Source organism: Marmota marmota, unplaced genomic scaffold (genome assembly GCF_001458135.2).
Source record: "Marmota marmota marmota unplaced genomic scaffold, marMar, whole genome shotgun sequence".
Lineage (NCBI taxonomy): Eukaryota > Metazoa > Chordata > Mammalia > Rodentia > Sciuridae > Marmota > Marmota marmota.
The window spans coordinates 2166376-2180564 of NW_025999949.1; the positions used below are offsets into that span (position 1 = coordinate 2166376).

Sequence of the window (14189 nt, forward strand, 5' to 3'; positions counted from 1 at the left end):
GGGGGGGGGGGGGAAGGAAAGAGGATGCCAGGTGACCTTGAACATGACATTCTCTGTGACCAAGAAATCTTTGTCTTCCTTTCCTGTTCTTTAATAAAATTTTAAAAAGTCATGTCAAGGAACTGTGGTTTTAAGATCTAAAAAAGTCACCAGGGGAATGACAGATTAGGCAGAAAATCAAGAGTATGAAATAGCAAAAATGTTCATATGACAGATGAAGATATGATTCAATATGGGCCACAGAAAGCAAAGCCAAACACAAGTAATTTGGATTAAATAAACCAAAAGGGTGACTTCATACATTAAAGAGAATCGGGACCAGAACAAGTTTCCTAAAAACAAAGAAAATTTTTCTAATGGAGAAAAGGAGTTAAGCCTGAAGTGTACTGCATTAACTAGTAAACTGGCCCAATGTAGAAGATGTTGCAGGAAACAGAGACGGAGAACTTAATTAGGTTAGAACCAAACAAATCAAAAAGTCCCTAAAATTTAAAGATGGCTAACTTTTATTAAATACAACTAACATGTTATCATATTTATTTTTTGTCTTAAAAATTCCTTTGTGGAACTGAAAAGGATAAAATTTGATCTAATTCAGAATTTATAGCTAAACAGTAAATTAATATTAATGGCAGATTTCCCCACACATATCTATTTCTAACACTTTAAATCATCTTATTAAAATAGTGTGTGATAACTATATGAAAATCTGTGCATGCAGTGAGAACATGGATATGTACAACACACAGAGATTACCTAAACATAAGCTGAGAGAATGATGAAACTATTGTCAAATGTTTCCCTGGTCTTAGTAATTTGTTTAGCAATAGAACTTATCTCTTTTTTTATGGCTGTTTTATACGGAACATGCAACCAGCCTAAAATCATTTTTGGAAAAAAGGTATTTTAAACCATAATGTATATTATAAATAATTTAGTACATTGTTTTATTTTAAAAACTATCTTTTCCAATCAGCCCAAATTTGTCAAAATAGTAATATCTTGACTACACTGAATCAATGGAATCTGTTATTACAGTTAAAGAAATTTTAAAAATATTACCTTATAATGTGTGACTCACAGGGGTTTATTAATTAAGACTCCCATTATGAATGACCACATATTCCCCATAATTTACTTTTTTATGTCTTTCTATTTATCAATGTTAAGTAAATTTTACTTACTTGGAAGTTATCAAAATATGCCAAATATAATAAAGATTGAAATTATGGAGTAAATTTGACAGAACTTCTGAAAATACTTTATTTGTATTTCATTTCAGTCAAGAGTTCATTTTCCAAAACTATATGGTTCTAAGTTCAAAATTTTTAATATTATTTGAAAAACTGTTTTTTAAAAATTGATTGAAGAACATTTCAACATATAATGATGAAATAGCAAAATACATATATATATATATATAAAACAACATTGAAAGTTCTTTATTTAAAACACCAAGTTATTAAAATGGGTAAAAATGACATCGTAAAATAAAATTTTTTCAAAACTCATCACTTAAAACATACAATAACATGGGTTATGATCTATACAAAATAGGAAATAAATCATCATCTGTCATTAATGGGAAAATTTGCATGTGTTCAAAATAGTCATAATTTTAAGTCAACAAACAGAACATTGCAAAGAGGGAATGCTTCTTTTATGTTTCGTCTCTTTAAAGGCGTTTTAAATTCCGCTTACTCTGGGCACTTCCTGGGAGAGCATCTTTTCTATTTCTTGGCTTTGCTGTTCCTCTACTACATTCTTCAGACCCATGATAAGCACACAAACACAACACGCAAAAGTCAAAACCACAGGCTGTGCGGCTACACAGTCCTCTTTTCTTATATGGCTGGTACTTAGCAGGGGATTGGCACCTTGGGCAAGGTTTTAATGCTTCATCAATAAAAAGTGTTTTGGCAACCTGCAGTGAAAGCACACACACTAAATCTCCTGGTGTCATATAGAGAATCACTTTATTTCAAACTGCAAATATTTATTTCTAATAATTTATGATAAATACCTACCTTAACATATTCTTCCTGTTTACTATTTAAATGGTTAACTGAAGAGCTTGCTATAGGTGTCAAAATTTCTTCCCAAGGAGATAAGGTTGGAACTTGCTCTTTCTGAGAACTGGGTGTCTTAGCCTGAGCTTGTACTGATCTTAAAGCTGAGCGATTTAAAAGATGGAGGCGAGTGGCAGCATCTTCAACATTTAATACAGCCTCCTGTGGTAAAAGATGAGAGGAGTCAACACCACACTATCCAAAAAAATTCCCAGAGAGAAGAGCTTTCTGATGGATATAGATTTAAGTGTTTAAAATGTGGCTATACCACTAGATTTTTTTCCCCTAGACCTTCTTTTAACTCCCCAAAAGTCTTTCCAACATTTGAAATATAGTCAAAGAAATGTAAGAAGAAAAATTAGAACAATAAATTCTAACGTTAAATTTATATCCATTTTTTTGTAAGCCTCGATTTTGCAAACATTACTTGTAAAGGGCTGGATAGTATATATTTTAGGCTTTGTTGTCCATGTAGTTGCAGCTACACAGTTGTGCTGTTGTTCAGAAAGCAGCTGTAGACAATAAGTAAATCAAAGAGTGGGGCTGTGTTCCAATAAAACTTACTTAAAAAATATAGGTGATAGGCAGGACTTGGTCTATAGATTGTAGTTTGCAATTCCTGTTTTAAGCCAAGGTCTAGGAAGAGGAGAATCTTTTGAAAGTTTGTCATGGGATATCATGGAATTCTCTGAAGGTTTCTTACCTTAGCCATATGTCAGAAGAACTATGAGACTGGTTAGATCATAAAACCCAATTTCTTTAGCTGAATTTTGCAAATACCTGGTGTAGATTCATTTTTACAATTAAGTTTTAATGGCTTTGGTGTTGTCAAAGGAGAAAAAAACCTCCCTCATCTGAACTGGATTCCCACATTTTTCAAATTTCAGTCAAGAAATAATGAGCTTATATACCTTGAAAATATATAATTTCTATTTTAAATTATACCTCAATAATGCTGGAAACAAACAATTAAAAACAAAAAGAAATCTTTTTCAATAAGTAATTTGTATAGCCTTTTATTTTGTTAAGAACAGTAATGGGAAAAATGTTTTTTTTTTTTTAAAAAAATGACTTTCTTAACCAATTATCAAAATAAAATGCACTATAGGTAAATTTCCTTCTATATCTAACTATAATTAGGCTTTGTTTCCTCTCCCTCAATAGTGTCCTTAGCCATAGTTGGCTTCTAACTGTGGGGAGAGTTAAACTGTGAGAAATTATAATAGGACAAGTATAGGAAAAGCAGATAGTGGGTCATGAAAAATTATGTGATTAACAACTTAAAAATATAGGCACAGAGTAATGAAAAAATATTGGCCTTCAGAAATTAGGACAAATACATTTGAACATGTTTAAATTATCCAAGGGCTCAATATAGCTTTTATATTACACTTGAATAAATGATTTGCAGCCTAGAGCACAGCACATAACCCAAAAGCACACTAAAAGAACACCCTTTGGATTTCAGTGTAGTTGGCAAACATGGTGTACATGCACCCCAAAATGAATAAAGATATGTTGTTGAAGCAAATTGCAGTCACAAAAGAAACATTCAGTCATTTAATAAATATTTATAGAACACTTAATAGGTGCCAAGTGAATAAAACAGTCTAATCCTCATGAAGCTTAAAATGTGTGCTACTATTTTTTAACAAGAAGTGAAGCAGTCAACAAAAGCACACATTCACAAGTGCCCAAATTTTTCAAAATATGGCTATCATCGCATTACCAGATAATATTTTAGTGTGAGAGTGGAATAATTTAATGGTTGCTCTTTTCCACAAAAATGAGAGAACAGAGAATAATTAATTAAGAAATGCAATGGAAAAGGTGTGGCATTCCAATTCTAGTACTCATTCTCACTATTCCAAAGCTGACAGACAAAAATTGAGCTCCTATTATGAGCACCTGATCTGTACTTTTTAATTTTTACATGCAGGAACTTCCAGTAACACATTTTTTGTTTGTTTTACACAAAAAGTTTTCAGGAGCTTTTAGGCATGAGGAAAATCACAACACAACATTGTTTCATAATTTTTCTGTTTAGTTAGTGACACATTAAAATAGGTTAGGTAGAAAGCAAACAGTCCAGATGGGAATGAGGGGACATAGGGCTCCAGGAAGGATACCTCTGAGGAAAAGAAAGAAGTGGTAGAATACCTGGTTTTAGACTTACAGAGAGGAGACTTTCAGTTCTGGTGGATAATGGGAGATGAATCAGGGATCTGTACAGAGAAACACTGAGCAAAAAAGAGAAAAACTGGGCAATTATTAACTCTGGGGGTGGGGGAATTACATAGGAAATAAAAGGTAATCATAGTGCACAAGTCATAATACTCCCAATACTGTCTCAATGATGTCAACACCTAATTCCAACTCATTCTCAAATAGTGGTACAATTACAGTAATAAGGTGGAAGAAAGGGAGAAATGAATTTGGGGTGAGGAGGAGGTAGCTAGATAGTGATAGTAGTGGTCATATCTCTTTTTTATCCAGAATTACTTGGAGGGGTTGCCAACAGAACCCCTTTTAAAAAATGCTATAAAGAGGGGCTGGGGCTGGGGCTGTAGCTCAGTGGTAGAGTATTTGCTTCACAGGTGTGAGGCCCTGGGTTCAATCCTCAGCACCAATAAAAAGAAAGATAGATATTGTGACCACCTACAAATAAAAAAAAAAACAAAACAGAGGTTAGAGATCTAAACTAATCCCTCTACAGAAAAAAAATAATAAATATCAGTCAAAGCATTTAATTTTGCCGGGTGTGGTGGCGCATTCCTGTAATACCAGCAGGTCAGGAGGCTGAGGCAGGAGGACCACAAGTTCAAAGCCAGCCTTAGCGAAAGGAAGGCACTAAGCAACTCAGTGTGACCGTGTATCTAAAAAAATACAAAATAGGGCTGGGGATGTGGATCAGTGGTTGAGTGCCCCTGAGTTCAATCCCTGGTATCCTCTCCCCCCAAAAAGCATTTTAATCTAAAATTGTGGAGGTCAAGCATAGAAAAGTTGAAAGTGATTGCCTTGATGGGGCAAGAATTGGAAGCAGGAAGTAGGAAGTAGGACAGGAGAATACCATGTTTTATTTTAAGCCACAATCCATTTTCATTTTTTAAACCTTTTAAAAATGTATTACTTTGAGTTTTAAAAAGCAAATAAAAAAAACTGTTTTTAAAAAGGCAAAATGTATGGGGCTGGGGTTGTGGCTCAGCGGTAGAGCACTTGCCTAGCATGTGCAAGGCCCTGGGTTCGATCCTCAGCACCACATAAAAATAAAATAAAGATATTGTGTCCAACTACAACTAAAAAAATATATTTTAAAAAAAGAAAAGAAAAAGGTAAAATGTATACTATATTTTAAGAAACCACTTTTTTTTTTAAGTGATGACTAGGATATGAGGATATTTTATCCAGAATTACTTGGAGGGGTTGCCAACAGAACCCCTTTCCTTCCCAGGAGGTATTAAGCAGTAAATGGAGCTAAAAGTTTAAATATTAATAGGTACTTGGTTTAAAAATAGGTGTTTTTAATTCTGCCTTTAGTATATAAGTCAGCACTCTGAAAACATACATTGAAAAAGCAGTTAATGTTAATATCTTCACTACATAAGCTCCAGGAGCCAGCAGCTACATCAGTAAGTGGCCAGCAGCTCTGAATAAACCTAGGCAGCATTGCAGGTGAAAAAGGTAAAACTTTTCTTCAAAGTTTCTAATATTTCCTCGAAATGAGAAAACTACTAATCTGTATTTAGATGTTCATATTTAATGCTATGCTTCATCTCAATTATATTTAATCTAATTGTAAAATTTTCTTACAATATGTTATTAAATACTTTTTACTAGAACAACACTTAAGGTAGCAAACTCTCAAGAGTTTCTTTGGGTATTCATGCCTAAGAAAGGTCTCCAAGTTGAATCTATTAAAACATATGGGTGACAGTCATCAGGTGTCCGTTATACTAAGTAGTGTCCCTGTGTAGATAGAATCCATCAGCTTTGGTAAGCCTTTTCATGTCACTTCAAAGCCAGACCTCAAATCCTCAAAGGAGTGCTTCACAAGTACTCATCTGCCAAGATCACCTCTAGGCCTCTACGTGTGTCATTTTCTTAGTTAATTGCTAATTTATCATTTGGTCTGAGGTGCACTTCTTTTAAATGTCCAGTATAACTCTAGGCTTCCCCTAACTTGTATTGTAGTCACATGTTTATTTGTATCATTTCCAGGGTAAAAGCTCCAGGAGAGCAGAGACCATTTCAGAAATTACCTACCACTGTAATTTGAACAACTGGCTACTGTCATGTAATATGCACTCAAAAGACTGGATTTTAAAAAATGCTATAAAGAGGGGCTGGGGCTGTAGCTCAGTGGTAGAGCATTTGCTTCACAGGTGTGAGGCCCTGGGTTCAATCCTCAGCACCATATAAAAAGAAAGAAAGATAGATAGATATTGTGTCCAGATAGATATTGTGTCCATCTACAACTAAAAAAGTTTTTTTAAATGCTATAAAGATATTGATTTATGAATGGGATCTAGTATATCATTGGTATTCAGATGTTATTAACAGCAAATCTGCATAAATCCCACAAAACTCAACAAGATGTTCTCGGTGCTCACTTATCTATTTGACTTTATAGATGGCGTGAAAGGGATTTTGGAAAAAGTAAAAAGATTATGATTGAATGTTTGCTAAATGGAAAGGGTTAAAATATAGCAGGAAAACCAAATTAGCTTTTCCACAATATGGAATGATTGGATATTTATATAAATCCATTTTAGAAAAGTACAGTGTACATTATTACCTCAGAATTTGCTTTCAGTTGTGTGATATAAAATTTCCTCCTCCGATTTGCTTTTTTATCTTGAACAACAATTTCACGCCAGTTTTTGCTGACTTTCCAAACACTGAAATGAAAGATCAGTCCTTACATTGAACGTATTCTGAAAGATTATAATTTTTCATAGATGGTAAAAAATAAGAAAAACTTAAAAGATTCTGGACATAAACTTAAACTAGAAAGTTACATTAAAAATATGACTTGAGGGGCTGGGGATGTGGCTCAAGTGGTAGAGCGCTCGCCTGGCATGCGTGCAGCCTGGGTTCGATCCTCAGCACCACATGCAAACAAAGATGTTGTGTCCGCCGAAAACTAAACAATAAATATTAAAATTCTCTCTCTCTTTAAAAAAATATTAAAAATATGACTTGATCAACATCTTGTCTCATACTAATTCACCCTATGAAAGAATTCCTGATAAATATTAAGTATATGTTAGCATTTTAATAGGTTGCCATTTCATACGTAGTCATATAAGGCCAAAATGAGTCCAGTGGGAAATTAAGATAAGTGACACTAAGATTCAAAATCTGGAATAAAACATGCAAGAAAATGATTATCATCCGTAGGACAAGAATTTTAAATTGATTTCTCCTATTGTGGTATTCAACACATCTCTTCCATTTTACCTAAATAAACATAAGAAAAATTAATCCTTCATTGAAAGCAATAAGTGCCAAATAATAGACATGATTGTGAGTAGCACCAAAGTTCCTGTTTTATTCAACAAAGTTCAAAACAACAAAGCATCTAAAGACAGTTTTCATCCAATGATTGCTATTATCAATAACTGAAAGAAGACTGAAAAAAAGCAGTTGCTCATTTTAGAGGGCCCAGGTAATGCTCGACACCATTATTCTTCCTACCAAGGCCACTTGAGTTGCCATTGCCTTTCTCTAAGCCAACAAATGTGCCTTACATAGTCACCCATTAATGAGGAAGAGAGTGACATAATTGGATATTCTCCACACCCATTTCAACTGACCATTATTCCTCACGCTGCCAAGAACAGCACTGCTAAGGTTATAGACACAAATTCTGCAGTACAAACACTATAAATTTGGATAGTGGTATGAAGAAGTTATTGTTAAAATATGAATGTCAACTGCTCAATCAAGTGAGCACCCTAAAGTATCACCCAACTTTTTATTTTAACTGGGCCATATCCAAATACTCTAGCATATAAAGAATTATCATTCCTATGTTTTGGCCATCTCCTTAATTGTTTAAACAAATAATTTATCTCTTGAACATTTTTTAAAAGACAAACCTAAGGAAAGCCTAACATGTTTGTTATCCTATTTGGGATATTTGTTTGTATCCTACCAAATACATTCTCTATCAAGTTTATTCTGAAAGACCTTAATCATGAGAAATGAGAGAGCTCAGTTGTAGACCTAGATCTATTCCTGTCTCCCGAGTGACTTCAGGTGGGTCACTTAACTTCTCTATAGAGTTGTTTCCTCATCTGCAAAATAAATAGTTATACTAAATATTTCAGAATGCTTCCAGCTATGAAATTCTACAATTCGTTACAATAGCCTATAATATTGGGGGGGGGGGGGCAGTGAGGAAGGGTCTTTAGGAGTAGTGGCCATAAAAACAAACCAAACCCTTGGCATATTCCCATTAAGAAAGAGACTCACTACCCTCCTGTATGCCCCCCACCACCACCACTTAGCAAAAACCTGTTCTGTGTGACTTTCCTCCTTCCTGGCCATGACATTACTGAGGGTCCTGTCTTCTGACAATCCTGAAATTCCTTCACATCACCAGCATGAACATTCTTCCTTTAGTCTTTGTAATTCTAGTTCCTGCCTTCAGTAGTCCTAAAGGTCTGTCTGTTCTAATTATGTAGCATCACTCAAACTACTGGGATATCTGTGAACACAAATTCTTCAGTTCGTAATTCCCAAAAGTAATTAATTTCTTCTGCTGTGTTAGCAATGAAAATGAAACAATGCATATTCCCCTGGCCCCTGAAAGACCAAACCCCAAAATGAAAGCTAACTATTATTCTTGGATTCTAGAGTTTGGTTTAAATAATTAAATGGTATCCATTGTATGTGGTCATTTCTTACTAACCACATTCTTAATATTTCTTACCAAATGTTAGAACTTAAATACAATTTGTATCCAACAATACGATATTAATTCTTAATTCATCAAACAATCTGGGAACAAAGCTTACAATTTTGAAAATGTAAAGTTCAACTTTTAGGAATTCTCTTTTTAAATGAGTGACAAATTCTATCCAGAAAAAAAAAAAAAACTATATTGTTGCTTCTAAATCAGGCTTTAGAAGAAGAAACTATACTAGCAAACTCTACTGGGAAGGTTACTTAAACAATACAGTGTAAGACAATCAAAGACAGAAACAAACACATGAAAAACAGGACACTCAATTCAGAAAAACTTTTCAACTTAAAAAGTAAAAGCAAATTTTATTTCATAAACTTTTCTTACCTGTACAGGCTCTCTGCAGTCAAGGAATCTAAAACCATAGCAAGAATATGCCTTAAATTTCTATACTTTAATTCTGTTAAGATGTCCAGCTGTTCTATACCCATCTTTTTGCCAATCAGTCCTGCAAGAACAGATTGCAAGGTGGCAATTTTTTCCCCATCCCTTTCTTCCAAGAATTCATGGGCATCCTTTTGCTGAAATCTTTTCCTTTTGTTTTTCATGAAGAGCTCATGCACTAATTGCAAGGCTGGGGTTCTTGATAAATTCTCGAAGCTTATGGTCAAATCTTCACTCTTATTATCACAGCCCAGCCCACTCTCTGAGGTGCTTGAAGTGGTCAAGAGTCTCGTTTCAGGGTTGGAGTGGGTGATCTGCTTTTCCTCCTCTGTCTCTGACTGTGAGCCTTGCTCCCGAAGAGTGGACAGTCTTCTCGACCTTCCAAGACGCCTTGACTTTCTTATGGTGTCCCCCAATTTGAGAGTCCCCTTATGATTCTGGAATAGTTCTTGAAAAGAACTCTCCTGGTCAGAGAGGGAATCTTCAGACTTCTCCAAGCTAAGTGAGTTGAAACCACTGTCTTCAGGTGTTGAAACATTGTGTCTCACTTCAGCTGAAGGAGAATGTGTTTGACTTGCATTAAATTTAATATTCGCTACAAGATTACTTACTGGAGTCACAAATAGGTCCTCATCTGTTCCACAGGTTGTTCCACTACCAGAGGAGCCCAGAAGTGCAGGATGTGTATTTTCATCATTAACACTTAAACTACTATCACTAAAGTCATGTGTGATAGAATCTTTGGAATTATTGCCCTGAATTGGAGATATACATTCAACTTCAAATAAGTCACAATCATCTTTAGAATCATCAATTGTGGAAGTCTTCTGTTGAGAAAAATTTAGTCTCAAGTTTTGACTGTTGGATGTCACTTCTTCTGTTTTTAATGTGCTAGTAACTAATGGGCTAAAATCATTTTGCCTGGGAAAATCTGTGGCACTGCTTGGGATCTTTTTTTCTAAGTTGAGAACTTGGCTTATACTACTTTCTAAAGAACTGTTTCGTGATTCAAAGTCCCCCTTTAGAAGAGAGAAAGACATATTCAATCTTCTCCGCAGTAGACATTTTTTCCCACTGACTTTAGGAGTTTCACAAAGTTCTGGGGTTTTCTCCATTTCCTTCCTAGAAAAGACACATTTCTTTCTTTGAGTGGGAGACTCTAAAGGATGTGTTAAGCCTAGGTTTAAAGTTTCAGGGTGCTCATGAGTTACTGTTGGGTCTTTTTCTTTGTTTCCCCAAACTTCTTTATCTGCATTATTACAGCAGAAAGATTTTGACAACTTGTTATGGTCACTATCTTGAAAGGAAGATGTGGAACAAGAACGTCTGAAGCTGGAGCACTTGCAGTTGATGGTAGGAGAGTCCACCTGACTTCCTGTTCCAGGGCTAGCTTGATCTGAGTGCCTTTGTGACATCTTCAAGCTCTCTGTTTCTAAAAAGTGAAAACAAATTTATTCTTCCTTTGAAATGAGTACCCAGGCAGCTTACACCAAATATATTGTTTTGAGTACAGATAATATTAGAAAATTGTGTGACAATTTGTTAAAGTTACTTTGAAAATCAAATCTACACAATATACTGATGTGTATCCTACGTAAACAACTTCTTCTTTTACACCTTAAATTTTTTTTTTAATATCTACATTTTGTTCATTTTTATGTGGTGCTGAGGATTGAACCCAGGGTCTCACACATGCGAGGTGAGCACTCTACCGCTGAGCCACAATCCCAGCCCACACCTTAATTTTTTTAAAAACATTTTTTTTTCTTTTTAGTTGTAGATGGACCCAAAATCTTTATTTTTATGTGATGCTGAGGATCGAACTCAGTACCTCACACATGCTAGGCAAGTGCTCTGCCAGTGAGCTAAAACTCCAGCCCTTAAAAATAATTTCTTGATGTCATAATACCAAAACCTGAATTATAAATATTCATACATTACTTTACCAGCCATAGTCCAAGCATTATTTCTTGAACTACTAAAAAAAAAAAAAACCTCTAGCAGCCTCATTTTTATTTTATTATTTTATGATTACATAGAATGAAATTACATAATTTTAGTTTTAATATTTTAGCTTATTCATACTTAGCTATATTTGTCAGGTGGGTATTTCCTTTAAAAGTGTTGTGATGTAAATAAAGCTACTTTAAAAACACTATATGCTACTTTTAAAACATCTCTTTGGGAAATGTGTCATATAATGCGTGCTGCCGATAGTCTAAATGTAATTAGGCTGATCACACATATAACAGAGAAATTCAGTACTCATAACTATAAGGTCAAAATTTATAAGATCAGAATTACAAAGACTTTGGCTCATTGATTACTAATATATTTTCCTTGAGATAACCAAAATGAATCACTGCACCACAGTACAGGGCCATTTCAAACTTGACATGTTATACTTATGTTTCAGTTTTCTAAAAAATATTTTTAGTCGTAGATGGACACAATTGGTTTATTTTTATGTGATGTGCAGGTTTGAGCCCCAGTACCTCACACATGCTAGGCAAGTGCTCTATCACTGAGCTACAACCCTAGCCTTTATGTCTCAGTTTCTAACTTTTTAAGACATAAGGTCCCATTGTAGGCTTAAAATCATAGATAATAGGCAAAAATCCACCCTTTATAATACTTTTGAAGTAGGAAATAAGGGATTCAAATCAGTTATTTAAAGAAAACATTTACTTAGCAAGTATATGAGTAAGAAACAACAGTAGAAAGTATTTTACTCCTTAACCTTTTCAACAGTATTATCATATTCCTTCTTTATAGAAACTTGAATTAAGTGTTAACTCAAAGGAATGAAGCTAATTTGGATAGTTTTTTTAATATTTTATTTTTTAGTTGTAGTTGAACACAATACCTTTATTTTAATATGGTGCTGAGGATCAAACCCAGGGCCTTGCATGTGCTAGGCAAGCGCTCTACTGCTGAGCCACCACCCAGCCCCCAGAAAGTTATTATTTTTTATACATCTCCATATATTTCATAGGACACTAAGAAAATTACTACGTGAAAATTTTCTCCAACTCAAATGCATGATTTTTTGCAATTAAAAGACCATTAGGAAATAAATGTTAGTTGACATTATATAATGAGATAGCAATTGATTTATGCCTATGTTAAATTAGTTAGATATATCAGTAAAAGAGCTGGGAATGGTGGCCCACACCTGTAGTCCCAGCCACTGGAGAGGCTGAGGCAGGAGGATGGCAAGTTCAAAGCCATCCTCAGCACCTTATCGAGACCCTGTCTCAAACAAAACAAAACATAGTGAACAAGCATGTTACATAAACAAATTTCTACACTAAACACAAAATTATTTCTTTATGGTAAACTGATCATTTATATTGGGCCAAGTAGCTGACTTTTGAGATCTCTACTCCTTGATAAATCTTACATATGTCTCCTCATGATCACTGTTAACTTTTGCACATGCTTAGGAGCCAAGATGATCAAACTTTGCTTTCTACATCTTGCAAAGTATTTTAAAACATTTTTTGTCTTCCAAATATTAAATTAATAAGATATTATGTGTTTTCAGATTACTTTTTTTTCCCACGAATCTTCTATGAAGAAACAGTTTCACTCAATTTTTGGTTAAAAAAAAAAAATGGTCAAGGAGTTTCTACAGTTAAAAACAAATTTATTCTGCTACTTCGCCACTAGATGTCTCACCATGCTAGAATATGGGAAACTGAGAGGTAAATTGTTGGAAACAAAGTGGAGTCCCAGAAATCCCTCCCCTTCAAAACCATTTTCCCGCCCCCTGCTGTCATCATTTTCATTTACCCCAAAACACTGGTCTCAAAACTTGGTTCTTCAAAACTTAACCTTAAAATTATTCACCCCAAATCACAGAATGCCCCTTGGCTTATTGTACTGACTCGACAAATCACTTACGAACTAGTCTCTTGGATATTCTTTTTTATAAACCAGGCTTCTGATAAAGAGCTCAGAACACGTATCTAAAGGCTTTTAAAAAGAAAACACCTACAATTTATGTTATATGCATGTACAAATACAGCATAATGAATCCTATTACTGTATGTAATTACAATGTGCCAACTCAAAAAAAAAAAAAGAAAGCACCTATTAAATCGTGGATATTTAATTATGTTAAAAGTATATTTCCTTTATTTGTTAAAGTGGAAAATCTTACCATCAGTAAATCTTGAACTCCTAGATGTCAAAGTTAGGTAGGCTTCCAAACATGAAAATCCCTCATCTTTCTCATTAAAACTCATGCCAAAGTAATGTCACTTAGAAACTTCAATTTGAACAATTAATTGAAACGTGCAGAACATAATGAATGCTAAAATTGGAAGTATACATAAAATACATGCCACAGGGATTAGACATCACGCTTGAAAAGGCCTAAATCATTTTGAATTTCCTTCAACCCTTCAGACAACAGTACTCTTAATATTCGTGTTTTCTCCAGTTACTCTTGGCAATGACTGAACTTCTCAAACCCAGGTTTCTGCAAAAGCAGCTTGAGCTGCAGCGCTGCCTTTACCCTCAGGTGCGATCAGCTGGTGGGTGGGTAACGGTCTCACCCGAGCGCCAAGGCCGGCTGGTGCCGACAGGGCCGCGAGGACGTCACCTGGAGCGGAGGGCGCGGGAGGAGAGCTGGTGCCCTGACCCTCGCTAGTCCCGGCACCCAGAGACCCCAGTGGGGCGCGCGCCGCCCCGAGGCCGCCTAGCGGGCACACACACCTGTGCCCTACCCCGTCCAGCTGCCGCTCCGACCCCGCAGCTCG

At 35.2% G+C, this 14189-nt stretch overlaps 1 protein-coding gene across 1 annotated transcript; it reads right to left on the bottom strand.

Moving 5' to 3' along the window:
• Nucleotides 1-1590: 1590 nt before the first annotated feature.
• Fbxo43 (F-box protein 43) lies at nucleotides 1591-10856 on the bottom strand. The gene is made up of 5 exons (XM_048801881.1): nucleotides 9367-10856; nucleotides 6865-6967; nucleotides 3522-3524; nucleotides 2028-2231; nucleotides 1591-1924 (listed from the first exon to the last, which is right to left on the bottom strand). The coding sequence occupies exons 1-5, from the start codon at nucleotides 10836-10838 to the stop codon at nucleotides 1676-1678; spliced, it is 2031 nt and encodes a 676-aa protein (XP_048657838.1). The 5' UTR covers nucleotides 10839-10856; the 3' UTR covers nucleotides 1591-1675.
• Nucleotides 10857-14189: the final 3333 nt, after the last annotated feature.

Excerpts from the sequence above, each read along its gene's own strand:
- Fbxo43 (XM_048801881.1), bottom strand. The coding sequence starts at position 10,838 with ATGTCACAAAGGCACTCAGATCAAGCTAGCCCTGGAACAGGAAGTCAG. Across the intron at positions 6,968-9,366 it reads ACTGCAGAGAGCCTGTACAG|TGTTTGGAAAGTCAGCAAAA; the intron begins GTAAGAAAAGTT and ends CTTTCATTTCAG. Across the intron at positions 1,925-2,027 it reads AACAGGAAGAATATGTTAAG|GTTGCCAAAACACTTTTTAT; the intron begins GTAGGTATTTAT and ends CTTTCACTGCAG.